We start from the raw sequence: 22,266 nt of genomic DNA, 5'->3' as shown, positions 1-22,266 counted from the left end.
GGAATGGGAGTTGGAGGGTATAGGAGGTGGGGAAGGAGCAAGAGGAGAGAGCAGGAGAGGGGAAGGGGGGGGTGTGGGGGAGAAGAGAGCAGGGGGAGGGAGGAGGTGGGGAGAGAATGAGAAATATAGACGCACATCTTGCAAACGGACATATGTCAATTTCTAAGCAACCAAACTATGCCTAATTTAATTGGCTGCAAGCCTTTAGTAGTGAGTCCTTTTGCCAAATAAGCACATGTTCACATATAGAGCTTATGGGTGCCTTGCTTTAGGGAAGAGTGGGTGCCATGCTTTGAATAGCAGCGAAATACTAAGAGCATGGGTGCCATGCTTTAAATAGTGGCGGAATAATAGCTACAGTATCGGTGTTACAGCTATATGTTTAGACCCAAAACCCCAAAACAATGGACAGTCGATCTCTTCCTCTGTGGTGTTCATACTAGTAAAGAGCACATGAAGAATGAGCATCAGTCCAGACTTAATTTTGTTCTGCTAGGTCACCATCCCCACAACAGCCTGTTCTCCCTGCTACCCTCAGGGAGGAGATACAGGGTTCCAAAAGCACGCACAAATCGCTTGAGGAACAGTTTCTTCCCGCAGGCCACGAGACTCCTTAACATACACAAATAGTGTAGTAGTCGTACCGTACCGTACTGCAGCTGCTACCATTATGTATGCCTAATGTTTAATTGTATGTCTAACAAGGTACATGCTATTTGCACCTGTATGTCAATTACGTCGAATTTAAAATGTCTGAACACGTCTAACGTATGCACAATGCCTAATGTTTAATTGTATGTTTAATAAGGTACATGCTATTTGCACTGTATGTCAAATACGTCGAATTAAAATGTCCGAACATGTCTAACGTATGCACATAACATGTGCACCTATGTGCAATGAATATGCCACTGACTTGTCTTATCGCTATTCTGCCTCATTGCCTATTGCTGCTTAGTATTGCTTATTGATGCCTATTTCTTATTGCCTATTGCTCATTGCTTGTTGCCTATTTGTACTATGTCGTAAACGGAGTCCACAGCACAATAATTTCACACGTGATACTTGTACCATGGAGTGACAATAAAAATCTTGAATCTTGAATCTTGAATCTTGAGCTAGGCTTTCCAAGCATTCGTCTTCCTGGACAAACCAGCTGAACTGAAGGTGGAAACGCTGCAGAGTTTGAATAGACCGATCAGAACATGCTGTCTGTGAACGCAGCCTCAGTTTGAGGCGAGCTCCAGGTGAGAACAGCTACAAAACATCTATGACTGCAGGCCGCAGCCGACGGAGCGGAGAGATAACGGCAATGAGATGACAGCAGCTGTCACTCAATCTCTCTCTCTCACTCTCTCTCTTTCACACACACACACACACACACAAAATGCAGTTTAACCAGCACAGTGACAGTTTCACCTGCAGTGATTCATGCCTCCACAGGTATCGACATTTACACACACACACACACACACACACACACACAGACACACACACACACACACACAGACAGACACACACACACACACACACACATGCCCACACGTGTTTTTCCTCGAAAGTCTTTTCACACACTTAGTGTGACCTCAGCAGCTTGGCAGTAGCTATATTTTATTTGGTAAAGTCTGCTGACGTTAGCTCTTCTCTTACTTGCAGTTATCTGGTGTGGAGATAAAGCTGCGTGTTGACTGGCAGCTTCTGTTAGTTCCTATAAGCAGCAAGTGCAAGTGCATCACATTCTCAAAAGTCAAAAATATTTCATTGTCCTTTGTTTTCTTTATACTGTAGTCTAGTGTGGCGAGAGACATGGAGAGAGAGAGAGAGAGAGAGAGAGAGCAAGAGAGAGAAGGATGACATGAGAGTTTACATGATTGTTTGTTGTTCATCTCCAACGTCTGTTTCTTTTCATATTGTGGCTTGTTCTTCATTACCGTTCTTATTTGATCACTGTTATTATTATTTTAATTACTCCAACATTTGGTTTGTTTTGAATCATTATTACACAACGTCATGCTTTGGCAATATGAAAGAATACTTGTCATGCCAGGGGGTGGGGGTCATGGGATCATGGGACGAAGCTACTCGACTGGATTCAAACCCCCGGCCTGGCGGTGGTCACATGGTGTGTGACTTCACCTTCACCACCTGACTGAGACACTGCCAGCCAACCTCACACATGAGCTTCTTAGCCAAGTGGAGGCTTTTCTTTTCCTGGTTAAAGATAAGGCTGGTGTTTTTTAATGCATCGCTTACCGTCAACAAATCTGATCAAAATAATAACATCAACAATGATTTTTTTGTATTTTTTCTGCTCGTCTATGTAGCCGGTGTTAGTTCTGATGCACTAAAAATGGTCCTCGGCATAATCAAGAATTTGTTCCCATATGAATTTGACGTGGTAATAACTACAATAGCTTTACCTTACGTGGTAACAGTTAGCGATTTTTAAAAGCGTGTTTTGTGAGCTGTATTTAATGGTTTTTAGCTAACGATTGTAGCCAGTGATGAGCCAAAAACGGTATGTGGGAAGTCAGAAAGTAAACAGAGTAGAGCAAACACATTGTTGATTTTCAGTGTTTTCATTCAGTGTTTTGCTCATGGACACTTGACACAGTAGGATGGATACCGGCCTCTACCAGGGTTTCATACAGCGAGAAACTGTTAAATCTCCCCACCTGCTTCAAAACAGAGAGGCAGAGGCATTTCAGCAGAGGGAGACTTTCTCAAGCGGGAGGTAGGTACATTATATCTCCCAGACCCAGAGCAACATTTGGGAGAAATAGCTGATTTGGGTTTAGCCTTGTGAGACCAGGAGGTGGATACAGGAAAAGGGGGAATGGAACCTGCATCCTCTGGTTGGATCTCAGTCTCTCTCACCACCACCAGGCCAACTAGACTTGAGAATGCCGGGACTGATTTCAGGATTTTAAAGTGAAGCTTCTGCATTGACGTGAACTCGGTGAAACGACATTGTACGCATTGCAATGCCTGGCATTCATATGCCAACGCTGCATCAAGTAGCACTGCAATAAATCCTCAACAGATCTCACAGCTCAGAAAACAACAAAGTCTAACGCTGCCAGTTCCCTTTTCAAGGTGACAGCTGTATATTGATTTACTTTACTTCTCTTGCTTGTTCATTTATGCATGTTGTTGTTTTTGTATCATTCTCCTACTTTTGGAGTTTCGATGTCACAATGTGCATAAAGTAACTCGAGACATCTGTACTGTCAATGCACAAGAAACCTCCGCAAAAGATAATAATCATTGTTGCACGTTTTAATTTGTACATTTTTACTAATATAACCAAGTGTTGGAAATGTATTTTTTTAATGAATGAATTAATTACCCCCCATTCACTCTTTTCTTATTGATATCAGATTCTACTTTGCTGTATCCTGAGCTGAACTGATTTCCCCACAGAGACCATCAACAGTCCATTTAATCTAATTAGGGATGTAACGATAACTGGTTTTTAATGATAACTGTGATCAAATTCCTTGCGATTGGCAACAGTCTCCCAGATGCAAACGTGCAGCCTTGGAGAAATGATTTCAGTGAGTGTATCAATCCTTTTTGGGTCTGCGTTTTCAATATAAAACGTTGTAAAATGATTTCAGGGAGTCCCTCAGTACTTTTTGAACACAATTTTTTACGAATACCGTGATAATACAATAACCGTGATAACTTTGGTCACGATAAGTGTGATGTGAAATTTTCATACCGTTACATCTCTAAATCTAATGTAATCTAATCTAAAGTAATATAATCTAATGTAATCTAATCTCATGTAATCTAGTCTAATCCAGCGTTTCCTACCTGCGCAGTTCTTGCAGATGACGACACACAGGTTGATGGAGGCCCAGTCGGGGTTGATGGACTTGCAGTCGGCGCACATGCGGTTGGAGCGGTTGGACCAGATCTTCTCGGCGACCTCGTAGTCCGACAGCGTCTCAGCGATCGACTCCTGCAGCGCCTCCATCCAGTCCCGCTTCTCCCGGTCCGAGTCGGCCGTGAAGCTGACGGGGCAGAAAGGAGGCTTGGAGTGAGATGTGTTGCTGGAGAAAAGCCACAGCTGTGACATTTCAGCAGAGGAAGGACTTCCTCAGATTTCAGTAGGAAAGTGACATTGAAAAGCAAAGCAAAGGTTCCTTGATTTTCTTAAGTTTCGGCAGCAAAACAATAACAGATCCAGTTGAGTTTGGGGGTTCTGTTTTCCTGTTTGATTGATTTGATCACAAAAATAAATCAAATTCAGTTGTTAAAGCATTGAAATTGTGCTGGGAGACTGTGAGCCGGTGTGCTGTGAAGCCCGAGCTGGGGATTAGCCGTAAAGAGCTTGTTCTCCTCCGGTGACCCGGGTTTGGGGGGAACCAAATGGAAAACGCCTGGCAGAGAGAACTGGACTTTTGCTGCTTCCGCTCGTGGAGTAAGTTCCCAGCTCCAAATTAAAGCTCTGGACACAATCCCATCTCTGTTTTAAGGGAAATAGTCTCTGGCTTAGACTCGTGATTTCTTGTTTACCATGAGTCTTGAACTGAAGCGTATTATATAAATCCAAATTGTCCTTTATTTACTGTAGATACACATCAAATTTGTTTAAAGAAGTCATTGTAATTTACAGCCACTAACGGAGTTGGCCTGGAGGTCATGTTTTAGCCCGTTTGTCTTTGTCTGTTTGTCTGCAGGATATCTCAAAAAGAAATGAACTGATTTGCACAAAACATGGTAGAAGAGCAGGTCATGGGCCAACTGCCCATGGGCCAACTGCCCATGCCCACTGACAAAAAGGGGGCGTGGCAATGGGCATGAATATTAGAAGAGATGCGGCATCTCCGTTTACTCCAATGGACCCGTTTTTTACATTGCAAAAGGAACTTTTGGCAAAAAGGAACTTTTGGGAAGTAAGGTTCTGGATTAAGGAGCGCTGTCGGGTTGCAGCAGAATGGACAGTTTGTGATGTACTTTTGAAAGGGTAAGTTTAAATAATCAAATTGTATATGCCGCAACGCAACGCAAATGCAACCAGTGGAATCCCGGCGTTAGTCTTCACATTCATTCTCATTCAGTTCAACTTTGAAAAATCAACAATCATGAAGAACACTATTCTGAGGAGATTTTAAAACTAAACCATGAGCACTGAACAATATTTAGAACTTGCTCTTGCATATTGATCAGTGAGTTTTGAATCAGTAATCATCATTCATTTGATCAATAACATGATGTCACTAACGGAGCTGATAATGAGCTGGTACCTGAATGTCTTGTAGGGAGTGATGAGGTCGAAGCTCTTGTGTTTCCCGTCTCGGATGGTCGCCCCGCGGGCCTCGATCAGGGTGATGCCGATCCCGTTCCGAAAACACTGCAAACAACAGACATGACGCCAAAACTGTATTTCAGCTCTCTGAAGGCAGACAGGAAAGAAGTGGGAACTCTTTGATTTGAGATGAGGTGTGTTTTGTTTTACAGTCTGCCTGCTCAGGTGTACTTATTTGATAAAGAACAGGAACTATACTTTCTACTACATTTTGAAAAACAGGCTTGTTACTCTCTGTACATCATCAACTGATTTTGATTTTGTTTTGCATCAGCCAGCTTCCATCCCACAGCTGATCAAGAGTCAAATGTGATAGACGTCATTCACACTCTGTTTTTAGCTGAAATCGCCGTAGCCCTGAGCTGAAAGCTGTGTTTATGCTAACGGCTACAGTGAAGATTTCAGCTAAAAACCGTGTGGAAATGACATCTTTTCAAGTCAACTTGGCATCTCAGGGCTTGTGGAGACTTGGAATACACCAGTTGAGCAGTATGGAGGCTATTTTTTAATCCTCATTTTAAAGTCACCATTCACTTCAATTGTTTAGGAGAATGTTGTAACTCTGTTTCCATGGAAAACACGAATATATTGTGTTCTACAAAACGTCACCCGCCCTTCTTCTGAATTTTCATGTTTGGGTGAACTGTTCCTTTAAGCACTCTGTGTAATTGATTCCAGCCAGCACTGATCAGTATTCTGCACAGACTCCAGAGTACAGTGGCTCTGGGTCGGTGCAGCTCATTAGTATTGGCGGTGGGTCACCTGCTCGCTCTTGTACAGCCAGATCTGCTCGGTGTTGATGGCGGTGTACACTTTGGACTTGGTTCCTTTGAGCTCCAGGCAGCCGTGTTTCTGGCAGTGCGTCCCCGGGCCGAACCGGGGCCGGCCGAACACCAGCTGCTCTTTGACCCGCTCCTGCAGCGTGCCCACCCAGCGCTGCCGCAGCACTGCACACACGCACACACACACACACACACACACACACACACACACACACACACACACACACACACACACACACACACACACACACACACACACACACACACATACATACATACATACATACATACATACATACACACACACACACACACACCATTAGCCACAATCAATTACAATATTTCAATATAAAAGTCTGTTAAGTTGAGAAAATGACATCACTTTACATAATGCAGCCTTTAAAACCAGGAAAAGACAACACTTATTATGCCATATCACCATATTATGATATGCACAATCTAAGGCGATACCTACTAGTCTAGTTAGTATCACAATATGGATATACAGTAATATTGATATATTGCCCAGCCTCAACTAGTAAAATAGACGGTGCAGAAGAAGATACTAATAATGTTTTTTTTTCTAATGACTAGTAATGAACCGATACACTAGCATGTTAATAAGCAACTTCTTAATCAGTCCCTCCAGGAGTGTGTGTGTGTGTGTGTGGGGGGGGGGGCTCGTTTGTTGCGATCAAAATGCATGATTTTGTAGTGGTTTTCTCAAAAATTGCAATGCAATTTGAAGTTTTATGTGATTATTTTGCTGTCAAATTGAGGGAAATGGCAAAAATTTCAAGTTGAAGGGGGGGAATGCAACTTTTCTCAAAAATTGCAATGGAATTTGCCAAGTTTGATGTGATGTTTTCCTGTAAGATTGGGGAGAATCTGTTTTGCCATTTTTGCAGAGAAATCGCCGGAATTTTGACAAATTGCAACTAAGCCCCACAAATATTGAGGAGATTGGTCGAATTTTCGTTAATTATTGCGATCGGGAAATGGTCATTTCGTGTCGGGACAACAGGATGTTATTGGGTCAGGCTTTGCCTCTGCGGTGGTGCGCAAGTCACATGACCGCTGCTCCCTGCGAGGTTTGGGAGCCATGCTACTCATTCTCTCTGGTTATGTGTGTGTGTGTGTGTGTGTGTGTGTGTGTGTGTGTGTGTGTGTGTGTGTGTGTGTGTGTGTGTGTGTGTGTGTGTGTGTGTGTGTGTGTGTGTGTGTGAGAGAGAGAGAGAGAGAATGAGTGAGTGAGTGAGTGAGTGAGAGAGAGAGAGAGAGAGAGAGAGAGAGAGAGAGAGAGAGAGAGAGAGAGAGAGAGAGATTTTCTGAAGTGGGCTGTTTACCTTCGTTATCGGTCCGGAAAACAAAGATCCTGTTACTTGTCACTAGCTCAAATTTATTGTCTTTGGCTGGGCGGGCCATCTGTATGGCAGCCAATGGGATCACTCCTTTGGGGTAGATATCCTGAAACACAGAGCATGTAGGGACAACTATAGAGTACCAGGAGTACCAGAGGAATGAGTACTAAAACACAGAGGTTAGCATCGCCTGGACACTGTCACTGTGCACACTGTGACAACTGAGCAGATGTGTCTGTTCCAGGTCTGTTCGCAAACAGAACTCAACAGAAAGCTAACGAGGCTAAGGTAGCTTTATCACAGACTGTACTTCTCTCTCTAGCTCTTCTAGACATCATTAACATGTTAATCAGCTGAGCATCTGATCTTCTGTATTATTCAGGCTTGGCAGAAAGTGCACAGTGTCACATAAACTCAGTGTTGGTCACCTTTAAATACAGAACAGTAAGGAGAAATGTTGGAGTCGATTGCATTTCATTTTTTCACTACCTTTTCGCTGCCGAAGTACATCAGGTTTTTGCCATCAAACTTCACGTAGCGCTTCTGGAAAACGTAGTTCCTGAAACACAGAACAGCACAGATCAATCACATTTCCACAATCCAAGACTCTAACACAGTCACTTCAACAACGGCTTTCATCCAAGCAACCGGATTGGTCACAAACCATATAACTTTAACTACATATAACCACATATACAACCGCTACATACCCCCACACACACACACACACACACACACACACACACACACACACAGGAAACAAAGGTTCATTTATTAAAACCCAAGCACCATGGAAGAGCCTTCTTGTTTCAGGGTGTAGGCAGAAGCCGAGAAGGAAGGAAGGGCATTCGGGAGTGAATAAGGAATGCAAACAGGAAGAAGAGAAGACAAACACACACCTAGAGGAGGAAGAGGAGGAGGAAGAGGAGGAGGAGGAGGAAGAGGAAGAGGAAGAGAGGAGGCAGCTGCAGCTCCTCAGCAGGGAGGAGACACAGGGAGGAGGAGGAGCAGAGAGGAGGAGATGCAGCCACACAGCCAGCACTGAGCGAGGAGCCCTGCAGAGAGAGGGACACACGCTCACACACGTACACACAATACACAAAAAGACACACACACACATAGACACACACAAACATGCATGGATACACAAAAAAGGCTGTACATACCTTTAGACTAGGGGTGCACCGATCACGTTTTTTGCCACCGATCACCGATTGCCGATCGCCTATGGGAAATATCTGCCCAACCGATCATCGACCGATCACCGATTACCGATCACCGATCACCGATATATAAACTCCTCAAAGAAAGTTTGGAAACGTTATTTTAGGTCGATTATTTCTCCCCTTTAATAATACCAATTGGCATTGTATTTTATATCGTTGGAAAGCCTGATTAGTGATAGGGCTTTTTTTTATTAAAAAAATATATATATATCGGCAATCAGCCGATCGCATATTTGAGGTCAAAATCGGCCGATACAGATTGCTTGCCGATCGATCGGTGCACCCCTACTTTAGACATATACACATACAGTAGGTGCACAAATACAAACACACTTACTTGTACATGTACAGTATAAACAAATACACACAGAAAACACACAGAAAAAATAAAAAGACATCACTGATGATGTCACAATGCACAATTGCTCAAGTGACATCACTGATGACATAACTTCCAGTTGAGTGACATCACTTCCGGGAGAGAATTGAAACAAACAAACGGAGATTGCCCTAAGCCACTTTCATATAATATAATTTTAATGATTTATAATTTTATAAAATTATAAAATCATTAAATTTGAGCTAAGCTTGAGATTTGAAATGTCACATTTGCATGACAGTAACACAGTTTAGAGAAGCCCTCCTGTGATGAATGAAGTTTGAAATCCAACGCACCCCTGAGGCGACAGCTTGTCCAGCCAGCCGCAGATGAGGGGCGCGACCCGCTCAGACAGCGAGGTGTAGCTGGCGTAGGGCGAGATCGTCAGATCGTCCTCGGCCTCGGGGGGGTAGATGTGGGCGGGCAGCGAGAGGCAGCGATGCGGCGGCAAAGGCTCACCCACCGTGCTGTACCCCTGAGAGTCGCCCGAGTGGAGAGCCTGGGACAGACGCTTGGCCCAGGACAGCTTCTGACCCCTGGACATCACAAGTCAAGTCAAGTGTTACATTCCATATAACGTTTTCTCTTCCCTCCTTGCAACTAAAAAGGATGTGACGTTATATATTGTGTTTCTTTATTTCCCTTTGGCATCAAATATATGAAAACACAAATGGGATTATGCAGCGGTCAAAAAAGTAAAATAAAATAGAATGACCGCACCACGGATATATGCCTCATCCAACATGAGCAGTCGACATCCATGTCTGTCCAGACTTCGACGTTTGACCCAAATGTAACGAAATTCCATCAAGGCATTCCTGAGATATTGCGTTAACGAACTAGGAAATGGCTTCGTGAGGCCACAGCGACCTTGAACTTTGACCACCAAAATTGACCACCAAAATTGACCACCAAAATGTAATCGGTTCCTCCTTGACTCCAAGTGGACGTTTGAGCCAAATTTGACATAATTCCGTCAATGCGTTCCTGAGAGATCGCGTTAACGAACATCGGACGTATGGACGGACAACCCAAAACCATAATGCCTCCAGCACGGCTATCCCCGGCGGAGGCATACAAATCTAAACTATCTTGTATTTTAGATTCCTGCCCGTCATTGGCTGCTCGGGATGGGAGGTGGTCATTCAATAAGCCAATAGAATGACAGCACTCAACCAAGAGTATACTTGTTTCTATTACCGTACATTTGTTCTACTGTATTATTGCTTTTGCTTATTGCATAATTTGTTGCCTTGTCAATTATGGGTTGGCTCTATTACCTACTGTCATTCTATTGGCTTACTGAGTGACCACCTCCCATCCTGAGCAGCTGCATGGTGTACTAGGGAGGCCTTTTAAACCACTTGTTTTTTCTGCCACTGATGTTTGACTCTGATGAGCGTAGAAACGTTAAGTCTTTGCACCTCTATTAAAATACTTTATCCCGCGATTCAAGTTCTCCAGGATCCTCTTTGGGTTTACCCATTGATCTGTTGCTGCTATTCCTGTCATGCCCTGTGAGCAGCCACCTCCCTCTGCGGAGGTGGCTGAAGCACAGACTCCTTCTACACTCATTATTTATTTGTCTAACCTACTACTGTAATGTCAAAAGACTTTAGATCAAAATGGCTTTACAGAGGACCTATTATTCATTTCCATATTTTGTGACACTTTTACGCTGGATCTTCTTATCAGACTAAACGTGGCCAAAGTTTCAAATAATGAGGGGAACACATGTGAAAGTTTTTCCGCATTAGCAAAAATCATGGGATTTAGACTGCTCTTAATGAAGGGTTACGAGAGTTGCTTGGCAAAAACTGCAACGTGTAACTGTAACTACAGCACATGTGCAAAAATATCATCGTAATGAATTGTTTATTGCCGATAAATTATTGGTTGCAATTTTGCCAAGTGTCAGCTCAGTGATTTCCAAAATCCCAAATAGCACAGGTAGCCTTACATCAGATCACAAATCTTTAAAATCCATTTGACACAGTCACTGGTATTATGTTTAAAATCCACGGCACACTGGTATCTGGTATTATGTTTAAAATCCACTGCACACTGGTATCTTACCCGTGATCGTCTGTGTGTTTCTCATCCTCCTTCCTCATTTCCCTTCCCTCCATTCTGCTTCTTTCATTCTGGAAATCAATGGGTTACAAACACATGAAAACAACACACACACATTCTGCTTAATCATAGACTGGAGACGTTCAACTCCCAGATAAGACACACCCCCTCATTTTAACAAGCCTGTTGCTCTGAGAGTAAAAGCCTCTCTGACAGATTTATGAGCTCTGCAGCTAAATTGAGCGCTCTCTGCCTTCAAAACAACAGCTTTGTAGGAGATGGAAATGTCATCTGACTTATTAAAGCGATGAACATGAGCTATCAATTGACTTGTTGCTAAATGGATGTATACACTTTGGTAGGAAACCCTTCATATTCCAGCTTTGATGTTTTGAGGAATGAGGTTGTAGCCGGAGGAGCCTTTCTCCTTTCACCAGACAGAAACGTTACACGTTTCCACATCCACAATAGAGCTGGGTATTGGCGGTGACCTCACGATACGATTGCATCACGATACATTGCGATACATACGATACATATTGCGATATATAATTGCAATACTCTACATACTGAAAATGTTAAAATAAAGCTGAAAATCTGACTTGCTGTTTACCACGCAGGTAGTGTAATATGTACATCACATTATATTGATAGCTCAGTGGACAAACTGAGTCAAAAGTATATTTCATTCAAAACGGTGTTACATGTAGCAAATCCCATTGTTACACACTGGGGGGGGTGGGGGTTAGTGCATAAATATTATTGTGTCACTGAACACACGGCTTTGCACACACACCAAAAAGATCCAACGATATATGACGATATTTTTCTGAAATATCGATATAGTATTGTGATATATTGCCGTATTGATTGTATTGCACAGCCCTAATGCACAAGTTGACATTGCTAACGTTACCTCCTCTTCCTCAGAACAATGCCTAACTTCTTGTTTCTGGCAGCCTGAGGAGAGAACCTGACTCTCTCTGGCAGAATTAAAGTGGGTATCTAAAATATAGGCTAGAGAAAAAACAAATGTACAGAAGAAATGGACAAGAAAAAGAACTAAATAATAGCCACAAGCGGCAATGACGGTGTACAAGCATCTGGTGACCTGGGGGTTATATGTGAGAAATCCAAGATGGCTGTGTCATAGCAAAAAAGAGACACACATGGCTGGTAGAAGTTGAATCTAAGTTTTTGCTACGACAGCTGCTCCGTGCAACAAGGATCGTAGTAAATAATGTTTATTAGCACTTCCGTCTTGTTTGTGTCTCATTAAATCAGCTGTACACACAGCACTGCCTAACTGCTATCTGTGTGGACATGTTGCTGCAGTGTTTGTATGTGCAAAATACCGCAAAATGCCTTGTTATCAACTATTATTGCTAACGATGGCTAGCCTGGCTAGAGCAAGGCTAGAGCTACCCTGGCTGGTTTCTCGTCTGTTTTAACGGAACGTCGACAACTTGCGTGTGACGTCACCAAACCGTGAAATCCTTCGCTCCCAGTTTTAAAGGAACGGGCCAGTATGGTTTCTGAGATCCACACACTGTTTACGACGGAAAAAGAACAAAAACAAATACATACCAGCCCAGTGTTGCCAGGTGGGAATGTTGAATGCCATCTTCCACCACTTATATAGCCTCAGCCAGGAAGGATGTATGACATCACTGATGACATCGCAATTGCTCAAGTGACATCACTGACGACATTACAATTGCCCAAGGATAGCCCCAGACAGGAAGGATTTATGACATCACTGATGACATCGCTGATGACATTTAATTACAATTGCCCTAATTACCTAATGGTGTGATGTCATTGCTCGAGTGACATCACATCATTAGGTAATCAGGGCAATTGCTCTCTAGTCTCTCACTCGGTATCTAGTCTCTCTTGCTCTCTAGTGTCTCTCTCTCTCTCTAGTCTCTCTCTCTCTCTCTCTGCACGAGAGGAAAGCTGCCTAACTGCAGCAGTCGATAAAGTAAAGCCTCTTTGTGCCTGTCATTGTCATGCATATCATATGTTAATCGTATGTAAATCTCAGTATTTTGCGCACATAACAAGTATTTGTAGGCAAGGCCTCCAAAGAGAGTTTAAAGAGTTTGTTCAAGATGCAGAATCAACACCAAAAAGTCAGACAGGCAGGCAGCAGGCAGAGGGTTTTCATAGCAGAGCAGCGATGGGCAAATGGCGGACCCCTTTTTAGTCAATGAGGCTGTGTACACACAGGGCGCCTCGGCGTGAACCTTGCGTGTACCCACGCCTCGCCTGACCTGCGCCGATTTTATCGTTTAGGCGTGAGTTCTATTTTCAAGCCGACTAGGCACACTTCTTCTGTCAAGCCATGAAGGAAAAACGCGACAATATCCGTGGGAAATGGCAAAGTCAACTGAATTTCAAAATAAAATGGTGTTACTACAACAATGTTGAGCAGAGAGAGAGAGAGAGAGAGTGATTGACGGGTGGCGATAACGTGGGGCTTTCTCCCCGTCGGTAAACAAATCTTCAGGAGAGACAATAGCGACGGAAGAAGCAAGATGGACAATGAAAAGTTAATCCACTTAGTACAACAGCATCCAGTTCCCTATGACAGCAGTCACCAAAGAAGGAGACCTGGTTATACATATCCAGCACATTAAATATATCCGATTTATATTACCTACCCATGATAATTCGGGACCACACGTGACCAAAGAAAACACTCGGGAGAGAGGAGAGGCTCTTGTAACTCGGCTCAGGTTCAGCGTGGAGAGGCGTGCAGTGTGATCACAAAAGCGTGTGATAGGTTCACGCGCAGCTCAAGGTCTGTAGGCGTAGGCGTGGGTTGAGGCAAGGCAAGGCATAGGTGCCCTGTGTGAACGTAGCGTAAAGCTGAAGCCTGGAGGGCCAGAGTGCTGCTCCTCACTAGGGATGCACCGATCCACATTTTTTCACTTCCGATCCGATTCCGATACCTGAATTTGGATATCTGCTGACACCGATATTATTCAGATACCAATATTCTTCTTGAATATACAGTATAGGCAAAAATGTGGCCAATTAAAGATTTTCTTTTTAAATATACCTTGCAAAAAGCAGAAAAAATTAAGAAAATATACAAGGCAAAGAAGGATACTATTATACATGGGCAAATTACGGCCGGCGCCCCCTGTGCGGCCCGCGCTGGAATTGCAAAAAAATATATATATATACCCCCCCCCCCCCATTCACGATTCCGATTCATGAATTATGTCAGTATCGGCACCCGATACCGATATTGGATCGGATCGATCCCATCCCTACTCCTCACCTCGCAGAGTGCTGGGTGCCGTCTGGGCTGGAAAACGGTTTCGCAGTACGGACTGATCTCCTCCTCGGGGTCGTCCGTCGAGGCTGTGGGAGGGTTAACATGACGGGGTTAACATGCAGTATAGCATTTGGCAGAAGCTTTTACCAACACGGGGTTAAAGTGTCTCCGCAGGAGTGGAGTCATGAACAGCATGGTGGTGGTCAGGTTTGGAACAGAAGCTCTAAACCCTGCTAGTGTTTGTGCTCCACTGAGCTACGCACCAGTTTGAATCGTCACTGATGAAAAACCCAGTGAGTGTAGAAACATGGAGGTGAATGTGCAGCAGGTAGAAAGATGGAGGTGAATGTGCAGCAGGTAGAAACATGGAGGTGAATGTGCAGCAGGTAGAAACATGGAGGTGAATGTGCAGCAGGTAGAAAGATGCAGGTGAATGTGCAGCAGGTAGAAACATGGAGGTGAATGTGCAGCAGGTAGAAACATGGAGGTGAATGTGTAGCAGGTAGAAACATGCAGGTGAATGTGCAGCAGGTAGAAACATGGAGGTGAATGTGTAGCAGGTAGAAACATGGAGGTGAATGTGCAGCAGGTAGAAACATGGAGGTGAATGTGCAGCAGGTAGAAACATGGAGGTGAATGTGCAGCAGGTAGAAACATGGAGGTGAATGTGCAGCAGGTAGACACATGCAGGTGAATGTGCAGCAGGTAGGAACATGGAGGTGAATGTGCAGCAGGTAGAAACATGCAGGTGAATGTGCAGCAGGTAGAAACATGGAGGTGAATGTGCAGCAGGTAGAAACATGCAGGTGAATGTGCAGCAGGTAGAAACATACAGGTGAATGTGCAGCAGGTAGAAACGTGCAGGTGAATGTGCAGCAGGTAGAAACATGGAGGTGAATGTGCATCAGGTAGAAACATGGAGGTGAATGTGCAGCAGGTAGAAACATGGAGGTGAATGTGCAGCAGGTAGAAACATGCAGGTGAATGTGCAGCAGGTAGAAACATGCAGGTGAATGTGCAGCAGGTAGAAACATGGAGGTGAATGTGCAGCAGGTAGAAACATGCAGGTGAATGTGCAGCAGGTAGAAACATGGAGGTGAATGTGCAGCAGGTAGAAACATGGAGGTGAATGTGCAGCAGGTAGAAACATGCAGGTGAATGTGCAGCAGGTAGAAACATACAGGTGAATGTGCAGCAGGTAGAAACATGGAGGTGAATGTGCAGCAGGTAGAAACATGCAGGTGAATGTGCAGCAGGTAGAAACATGGAGGTGAATGTGCAGCAGGTAGAAACATGCAGGTGAATGTGCAGCAGGTAGAAACATGCAGGTGAATGTGCAGCAGGTAGAAACATGCAGGTGAATGTGCAGCAGGTAGAAACATGCAGGTGAATGTGCAGCAGGTAGAAACATGGAGGTGAATGTGCAGCAGGTAGAAACATGCAGGTGAATGTGCAGCAGGTAGAAACATGCAGGTGAATGTGCAGCAGGTAGAAACATGGAGGTGAATGTGCAGCAGGTAGAAACATGCAGGTGAATGTGCAGCAGGTAGAAACATGGAGGTGAATGTGCAGCAGGTAGAAACATGGAGGTGAATGTGCAGCAGGTAGAAACATGCAGGTGAATGTGCAGCAGGTAGAAACATGGAGGTGAATGTGCAGCAGGTAGAAACATGCAGGTGAATGTGCAGCAGGTAGAAACATGGAGGTGAATGTGCAGCAGGTAGAAACATGCAGGTGAATGTGCAGCAGGTAGAAACATGCAGGTGAATGTGCAGCAGGTAGAAACATGCAGGTGAATGTGCAGCAGGTAGAAACATGCAGGTGAATGTGCAGCAGGTAGAAACATGGAGGTGAATGTGCAGCAGGTAGAAACATGCAGGTGAATGTGCAGCAGGTAGAAACATGCAGGTGAATGTGCAGCAGGTAGAAACATGGAGGTGAATGTGCAACAGGTAGAAACATGGAGGTGAATGTGCAGCAGAAACATGGAGGTGAATGTGCAGCAGGTAGACACATGGAGGTGAATGTGCAGCAGGTAGACACATGGAGGTGAATGTGCAGCAGGTAGAAACATGGAGGTGAATGTGCAGCAGGTAGAAACATGGAGGTGAATGTGCAGCAGGTAGAAACATGCAGGTGAATGTGCAGCAGGTAGAAACATGCAGGTGAATGTGCAGCAGGTAGAAACATGGAGGTGAATGTGCAGCAGGTAGAAACATGGAGGTGAATGTGCAGCAGGTAGAAACATGCAGGTGAATGTGCAGCAGGTAGAAACATGGAGGTGAATGTGCAGCAGGTAGAAACATGCAGGTGAATGTGCAGCAGGTAGAAACATGCAGGTGAATGTGCAGCAGGTAGAAACATGGAGGTGAATGTGCAGCAGGTAGAAACATGCAGGTGAATGTGCAGCAGGTAGAAACATGCAGGTGAATGTGCAGCAGGTAGAAACATGCAGGTGAATGTGCAGCAGGTAGAAACATGCAGGTGAATGTGCAGCAGGTAGAAACATGGAGGTGAATGTGCAGCAGGTAGAAACATGGAGGTGAATGTGCAGCAGGTAGAAACATGCAGGTGAATGTGCAGCAGGTAGAAACATGGAGGTGAATGTGCAGCAGGTAGAAACATGCAGGTGAATGTGCAGCAGGTAGAAACATGCAGGTGAATGTGCAGCAGGTAGAAACATGGAGGTGAATGTGCAGCAGGTAGAAACATGCAGGTGAATGTGCAGCAGGTAGAAACATGCAGGTGAATGTGCAGCAGGTAGAAACATGGAGGTGAATGTGCAGCAGGTAGAAACATGCAGGTGAATGTGCAGCAGGTAGAAACATGCAGGTGAATGTGCAGCAGGTAGAAACATGCAGGTGAATGTGCAGCAGGTAGAAACATGGAGGTGAATGTGCAGCAGGTAGAAACATGGAGGTGAATGTGCAACAGGTAGAAACATGGAGGTGAATGTGCAGCAGGTGAACTCACCTCTGGCTGATCCTGAAGAGTTGTTACTTAAAGTGCTGCTGCTGCAGGAACAGAAACACATCAGTTACCATGCATCCATATAAAGCACACATGGGCAAAATGCATGCGGCCCGCAGGTGCCACCTGTGTGGCCCGCGATGGAATTGCAAAAAAAAAAAAAAATTTTTTTTTTTTTTTTTACACACACAGTGCACCTGAATGCAACATGCAAGATACCCGCTGAATAAGTGTCCAAATTGTCATTCTGGCCAATACTCCACTTCTGTTATAGCATTTCAGTCTGGAATATGGAATCTTTCAAAAATCTTTATGACTAAAAGGCTACATTGAAGTAGAAATTTAAATAACTCAAATAACTCATTGGTTTTGGATTTATTTAGCTTCAAGACTGCATTTTTGTTCGTGTGACCCTCAACACAGGCTTTGAGAATCCCGGGACACTTACTGATACTTATGCTTAAATTAACCCACTCATATTCTGATTTATTTCAAGAAAAACATTTCAGCTAGTGGAAAATCTAATTGGCTGGTAACTTTAAAATCTAGCAGCCATATTGGCAGGTGGTCAAAAAAGTTAATTTGAAGCCCTGAGAGCAGGTGGTGACATAGGAGTGAGTGAGAAAAGGATCAAATATTGGTGGTTAAGACTGAATAATGACATCACAACTGTTAATTTAAAATGAGTTATTCCTCTAAAGCTGGCTTCAAATGCACCAAATTGTTCGCGCTGGCGCCGTTCGGCCGTCAGCAAAACCTGGTAGCGAGGACATTTTTTGTGGCCCTCTCTATCATCAAAGTTACCCATGGGTTACGGCATGACAATATTTGTTCGGCCCCCGGCAACAATCTGGGTTTCTCATGTGGCCCCCCATGAAAAATAATTGCCCACCCCTGATATAAAGTGACCAAATCTGAGCACAATTTCAATGTTGAAGAATATCTGTGTAATGGTATATATACCGGTATATATATATATATATATATACCATTACACAGATATTCACACAGATATATATATATATATATATCTGTACAGTACAGTATATATCTTGATCTAGCATACCATGGAAAAACATGTTAGTATGGGGGCCCTGGCCTGAGCCAGAACATTAATAAATGTAAATCAATAAATGAAAATGAGTCATCCATACATTAAAGATGGTGGTAAAAAGCAAAAATATTTGCAACAAAACTACAATACAAACTACAAAACCACAATATAATTTGAGTAAAAAAAAAATAAGTATGGCTTTGGAGATCGGGGTCCAATAGCAATTTTCTAACGTTTTCTTAGATCTAGTCCAGCTTTTTCTGCTGTTCAGGAGTCACCATGTAGAATCAACCATAATAGAATGGTACGTTGGATGTTTGACATCATTTGCCAAGAAGTACACAGACATTATATTATGGCGGAGGTCTTCATTTCAATATTAGTGAATGCAGCTTTAAATTGGTCACTTTCCACCACGAGAAATCTTTCCTATTTTCATGTCTGAAGAAAAAAGTACACAACCGTAAGGAGGAACCGGTTTGATAAAAAAGGCTGTTAAAAAATGAGCCAGACAGGTGGATCGTACGCTGAGACAGACATCCGGTCAGCCTACCTGTTCCTCTCTGGGTTCCTGTCCGGCGTTTGCCTCGGCGGCAGCTGAGGCAATGCCGGCTGGCTGCAGTGCGTCCTCCCTCCTCCAGGGGCAACAAAGCCAGGTAAAGTGCCGCAGTAGATCTCATTAGAGACCATCTCGATCCCAGAGCCGCTCCTGGGCAGCGAACAGGATCCGGAGAACCCAGTGTTGTCTGGACTACAGGGAGACAAGGGGGGCGGGGACGGAGAGGGCGCCTGGTCCTGATTGGTCCATCCAGGTGGAGAAGAGGGGGAATAAGAAGAAGAAGAAGAAGAGGGAGGGGACCCCTGGAACACGGATGGGGGGACCCCACGGTTCAGCCGCGGGGGAACGGGGGGCAAAAACCCGCCCGATTCTGTTAATGATGAGCTACGACTCAGCTTCCTCTCGGTCTGGCTCGGTCTCCTCTCGTTCTGGCTCGATCTCCTCTCAATCTGGCTCGATCTCCTCTCGGTGTGGCTCGGTCTGCGCTGGGACGTGGCCGCCCCGTCGTTCGGGCCGGGCGTCTCCTCTGAGTTCAGGCCCTCCAGAACAGTAAAACAGATGGACTCCTGGGAAAGCCTCCTGGGCGTCTCCTCCTGCGTCGGACAGGAGAACCGAATTGGCGCGGTCCGGCGCCGATTGAAGACGGTTCTGGGTTTGGGGACCGGCTTCATGACTGCTTTGACGTCCGCGGAGCCGGAGTTGGTCAGCATGGCGCCCAGGTTCGGGGCCGAACTGTTTCGGAACGCCTCAAAGTTAACGGGAACTCTCGCCTGATCCAGAGATGCCGGCGTCGGTCCTCGTTCCGGCAAGCGAATATCTGTCTCTGATTGGCAGCGGTCCAGTGAGAGCTCTAGATTCTGATTGGCTGTTTGACGTTGTGTTACAGATTTTTCATTAGTCCTCTGGATGTGACTGACCAATCGCAGTATTCTCTTCCTGTGTCCGGTGGCGGTTACACCCAGGCTGACCAAGGCATCATGGTCCAGGTGTGTGAAATCTCTAGCCAATAGGAGGCCGGCTCGGCGGAAGGTGTTCAGGTACCTGGAGTGAGGACAGACAAGGAACGGACTTTAATTTAAAATAGATGCGTTAAACCATGTCTCTAACTCAGTGGTTCGCAAACATTTTCACATCAACGACCCTTAAGGGCAGTTTAGAGTCCAGCGATTTATCATACCCCAACGGGCATCGCTGAACGTGACGACCTTTCCAGACTCGCTTGACTCTGATTTTGGAGGCTGTCGCTCGTAAAAAGTATAAACACCCAGGAGAGAGGAGAACGCATCGCAGAGGCACAGAGCAGGATGTGTTGTGATATTCTCACATGGATTAATGGCAACACGGACGGACAGACAGAGAAGCTGCCAGTCAAGTCAGTCACGTTACCCTTTTGATTGCAACATTACAAAACTGTCTATCTGCTTGCTAACATGCTGTATGGTTATGCTGTATGTTACTTACTGTCTGTGATAGATAGGTAGATATATAGGTTTTTATTTCTGTGTCATGCACCATATTCAAGGTGCCCAGCCAGTCTGGGCTTACAAGACACTAATCATTCAAGTTCAACAATACAAACAAATCAACAAACAAGCTACAAAACGCTCAAACATAAACAAGACAGAGTTATATATTCAGATGAACAACTTCTCCATTCTGAGTTTCCAAGCCCTCCCAATAAACCTGGCCACACTGAAGACTTCATCTCTGAACAACCATTCCAACTTAGCATCATCTCCTGACCAAAATAGTTCCGGTTTCTTATTTATATCTGTGTTGAGAATGTCCGCTTTCCAGGCATTTGCCTTTTTAACAGCATCTTTATAATCTGCCCGGTCGTTAGCCCAAAGGCACGGGAACCGTGTCCTTGTGTTTATTAAGTTTTTGACAAATATGTGATCTTCTGCCATTGTTAATTCAACTAACTAGCTAACAAGTGGCTTCAGAAACTGCGGTAGGAGAGAAACAAATTGTGGTTGTCATGACAATGGAGCCAACGATGGGGTCAAAGTTGAATCCAGATGAAGTCTTGACGGTGGTCGCAACGTTCATCACAACGATGGCATATCGCCCGTCGCTGGAAGTATAAACACTTGTCGTTATCACCGACGATGGAATGTGATCATGGTCGGTCGCAACGACCATAAATCGCTGGACTCTAAACTGCCCTTTAAACGGACACAAATTAGACTACAGGCCTCCATTTGAGAAGATTTTGTCCCAGGGTCCTCCATCTGATAAGATTGTAGGTTCTGTGATGACCCTCCCACTCTCCTGGCCCTCTCTAGTGTTGAGGTCGTTAAGCTAATCGGGTGCACCTGGGCCCGGTTTAAGAAGAGCTTCAGACCATTCAATCCCTCTCCCTCCTCACCAATGCACCTTTTGTTCTGTTATTTTCATTTAATATAGTTTGTGTTATCTAGTTATTTTCCCTATCAGCCTAATGACCCCAACTTCAGGCTCCTGCCAGACGGGGCCAGGAGAGTGAGAGGTCATCACACTTTTAGATGTTTTATTACAGAAGGTGTATGAAACCCATGACCAAAATAGCCATCAATTCTGTCACTTATGGTTGGAATTCTAGTGAAAATAAATGATCCCCCTTTTTGCTGAGGACCCCCTGGAACCCCCTCAAGGACCCCTGGGGATCCCCGGACCGGACCCCACTTTGAGAACCACTGCTTTACACTACAGCTGAACAATTAATACAAAAAAGAAATATTGTTATATGAGCTATTTGCACTTTTAACATAATGTGATTCCAATCTGATGGCGTTTGTTTAATGAACAATCACATTCACAGATCTGCATCACATATGATTTGAAATTCCATTTTCAATTCAAAGCCCTCGGTTTTGTCCCAGCCGGACATCGTAGCTTACTTCTCCAGGTGGATCGCTGCCAGCAGGGTGTCAACCGGCGTGCTTCCATCCAGCGCTGCCATCACGAGCAACATTGACGCAGGCGCGGGCTTTGTCTCCTCCGCACCCGGGAAACACAAGGGCCATCACTGAGCTACAGCCAAGACGGACAGCCACTCTCCATCTGAAGAGAGGGGAGCAGAAGACAACGTGAGGACCGTGAGGAAGGCCAGATGCCTTTCTTTTCTTTCTCTTATTTTCTTTCGACTGAACCGCACAGTTCAGTCGAAAGAAAATAGTTCCTGCACCCGCTAGCTGCTAGCTAGGCAGCTAGCAGCTAGCGGGTGCAGTTTGGACTAAAGAAAATAGTTCCTACATGAAAGTGCTCACAACAA

General features: G+C 44.6%; 1 protein-coding gene across 1 annotated transcript in view; it reads right to left on the bottom strand.

Moving 5' to 3' along the window:
* Positions 1-22,002, bottom strand: part of arap3 (ArfGAP with RhoGAP domain, ankyrin repeat and PH domain 3) — a gene marked incomplete at its 3' end in the record, with an annotated part of 57,976 nt that extends 35,974 nt beyond the window's left edge. Inside the window, exons 1-11 of the mRNA XM_083652306.1 lie at positions 21,893-22,002; positions 19,005-20,051; positions 17,401-17,441; positions 14,431-14,513; positions 11,142-11,209; positions 9,362-9,601; positions 7,950-8,019; positions 7,446-7,566; positions 6,080-6,264; positions 5,256-5,362; positions 3,820-4,019 (exon numbers count right to left, since the gene is read on the bottom strand). Coding sequence (XP_083508432.1) covers positions 3,820-4,019; positions 5,256-5,362; positions 6,080-6,264; positions 7,446-7,566; positions 7,950-8,019; positions 9,362-9,601; positions 11,142-11,209; positions 14,431-14,513; positions 17,401-17,441; positions 19,005-20,051; positions 21,893-21,966 — 2,236 coding nt within the window. The 5' untranslated portion in view covers positions 21,967-22,002. The remainder of the gene's footprint in view (positions 1-3,819; positions 4,020-5,255; positions 5,363-6,079; positions 6,265-7,445; positions 7,567-7,949; positions 8,020-9,361; positions 9,602-11,141; positions 11,210-14,430; positions 14,514-17,400; positions 17,442-19,004; positions 20,052-21,892) is intronic.
* Between the last annotated feature and the right edge of the window lie 264 nt (positions 22,003-22,266).

This window comes from Poromitra crassiceps, assembly GCF_964638095.1.
Source record: "Poromitra crassiceps genome assembly, chromosome: 15".
Lineage (NCBI taxonomy): Eukaryota > Metazoa > Chordata > Actinopteri > Beryciformes > Melamphaidae > Poromitra > Poromitra crassiceps.
This window is presented reverse-complemented; position numbering and strand designations above follow the sequence as displayed.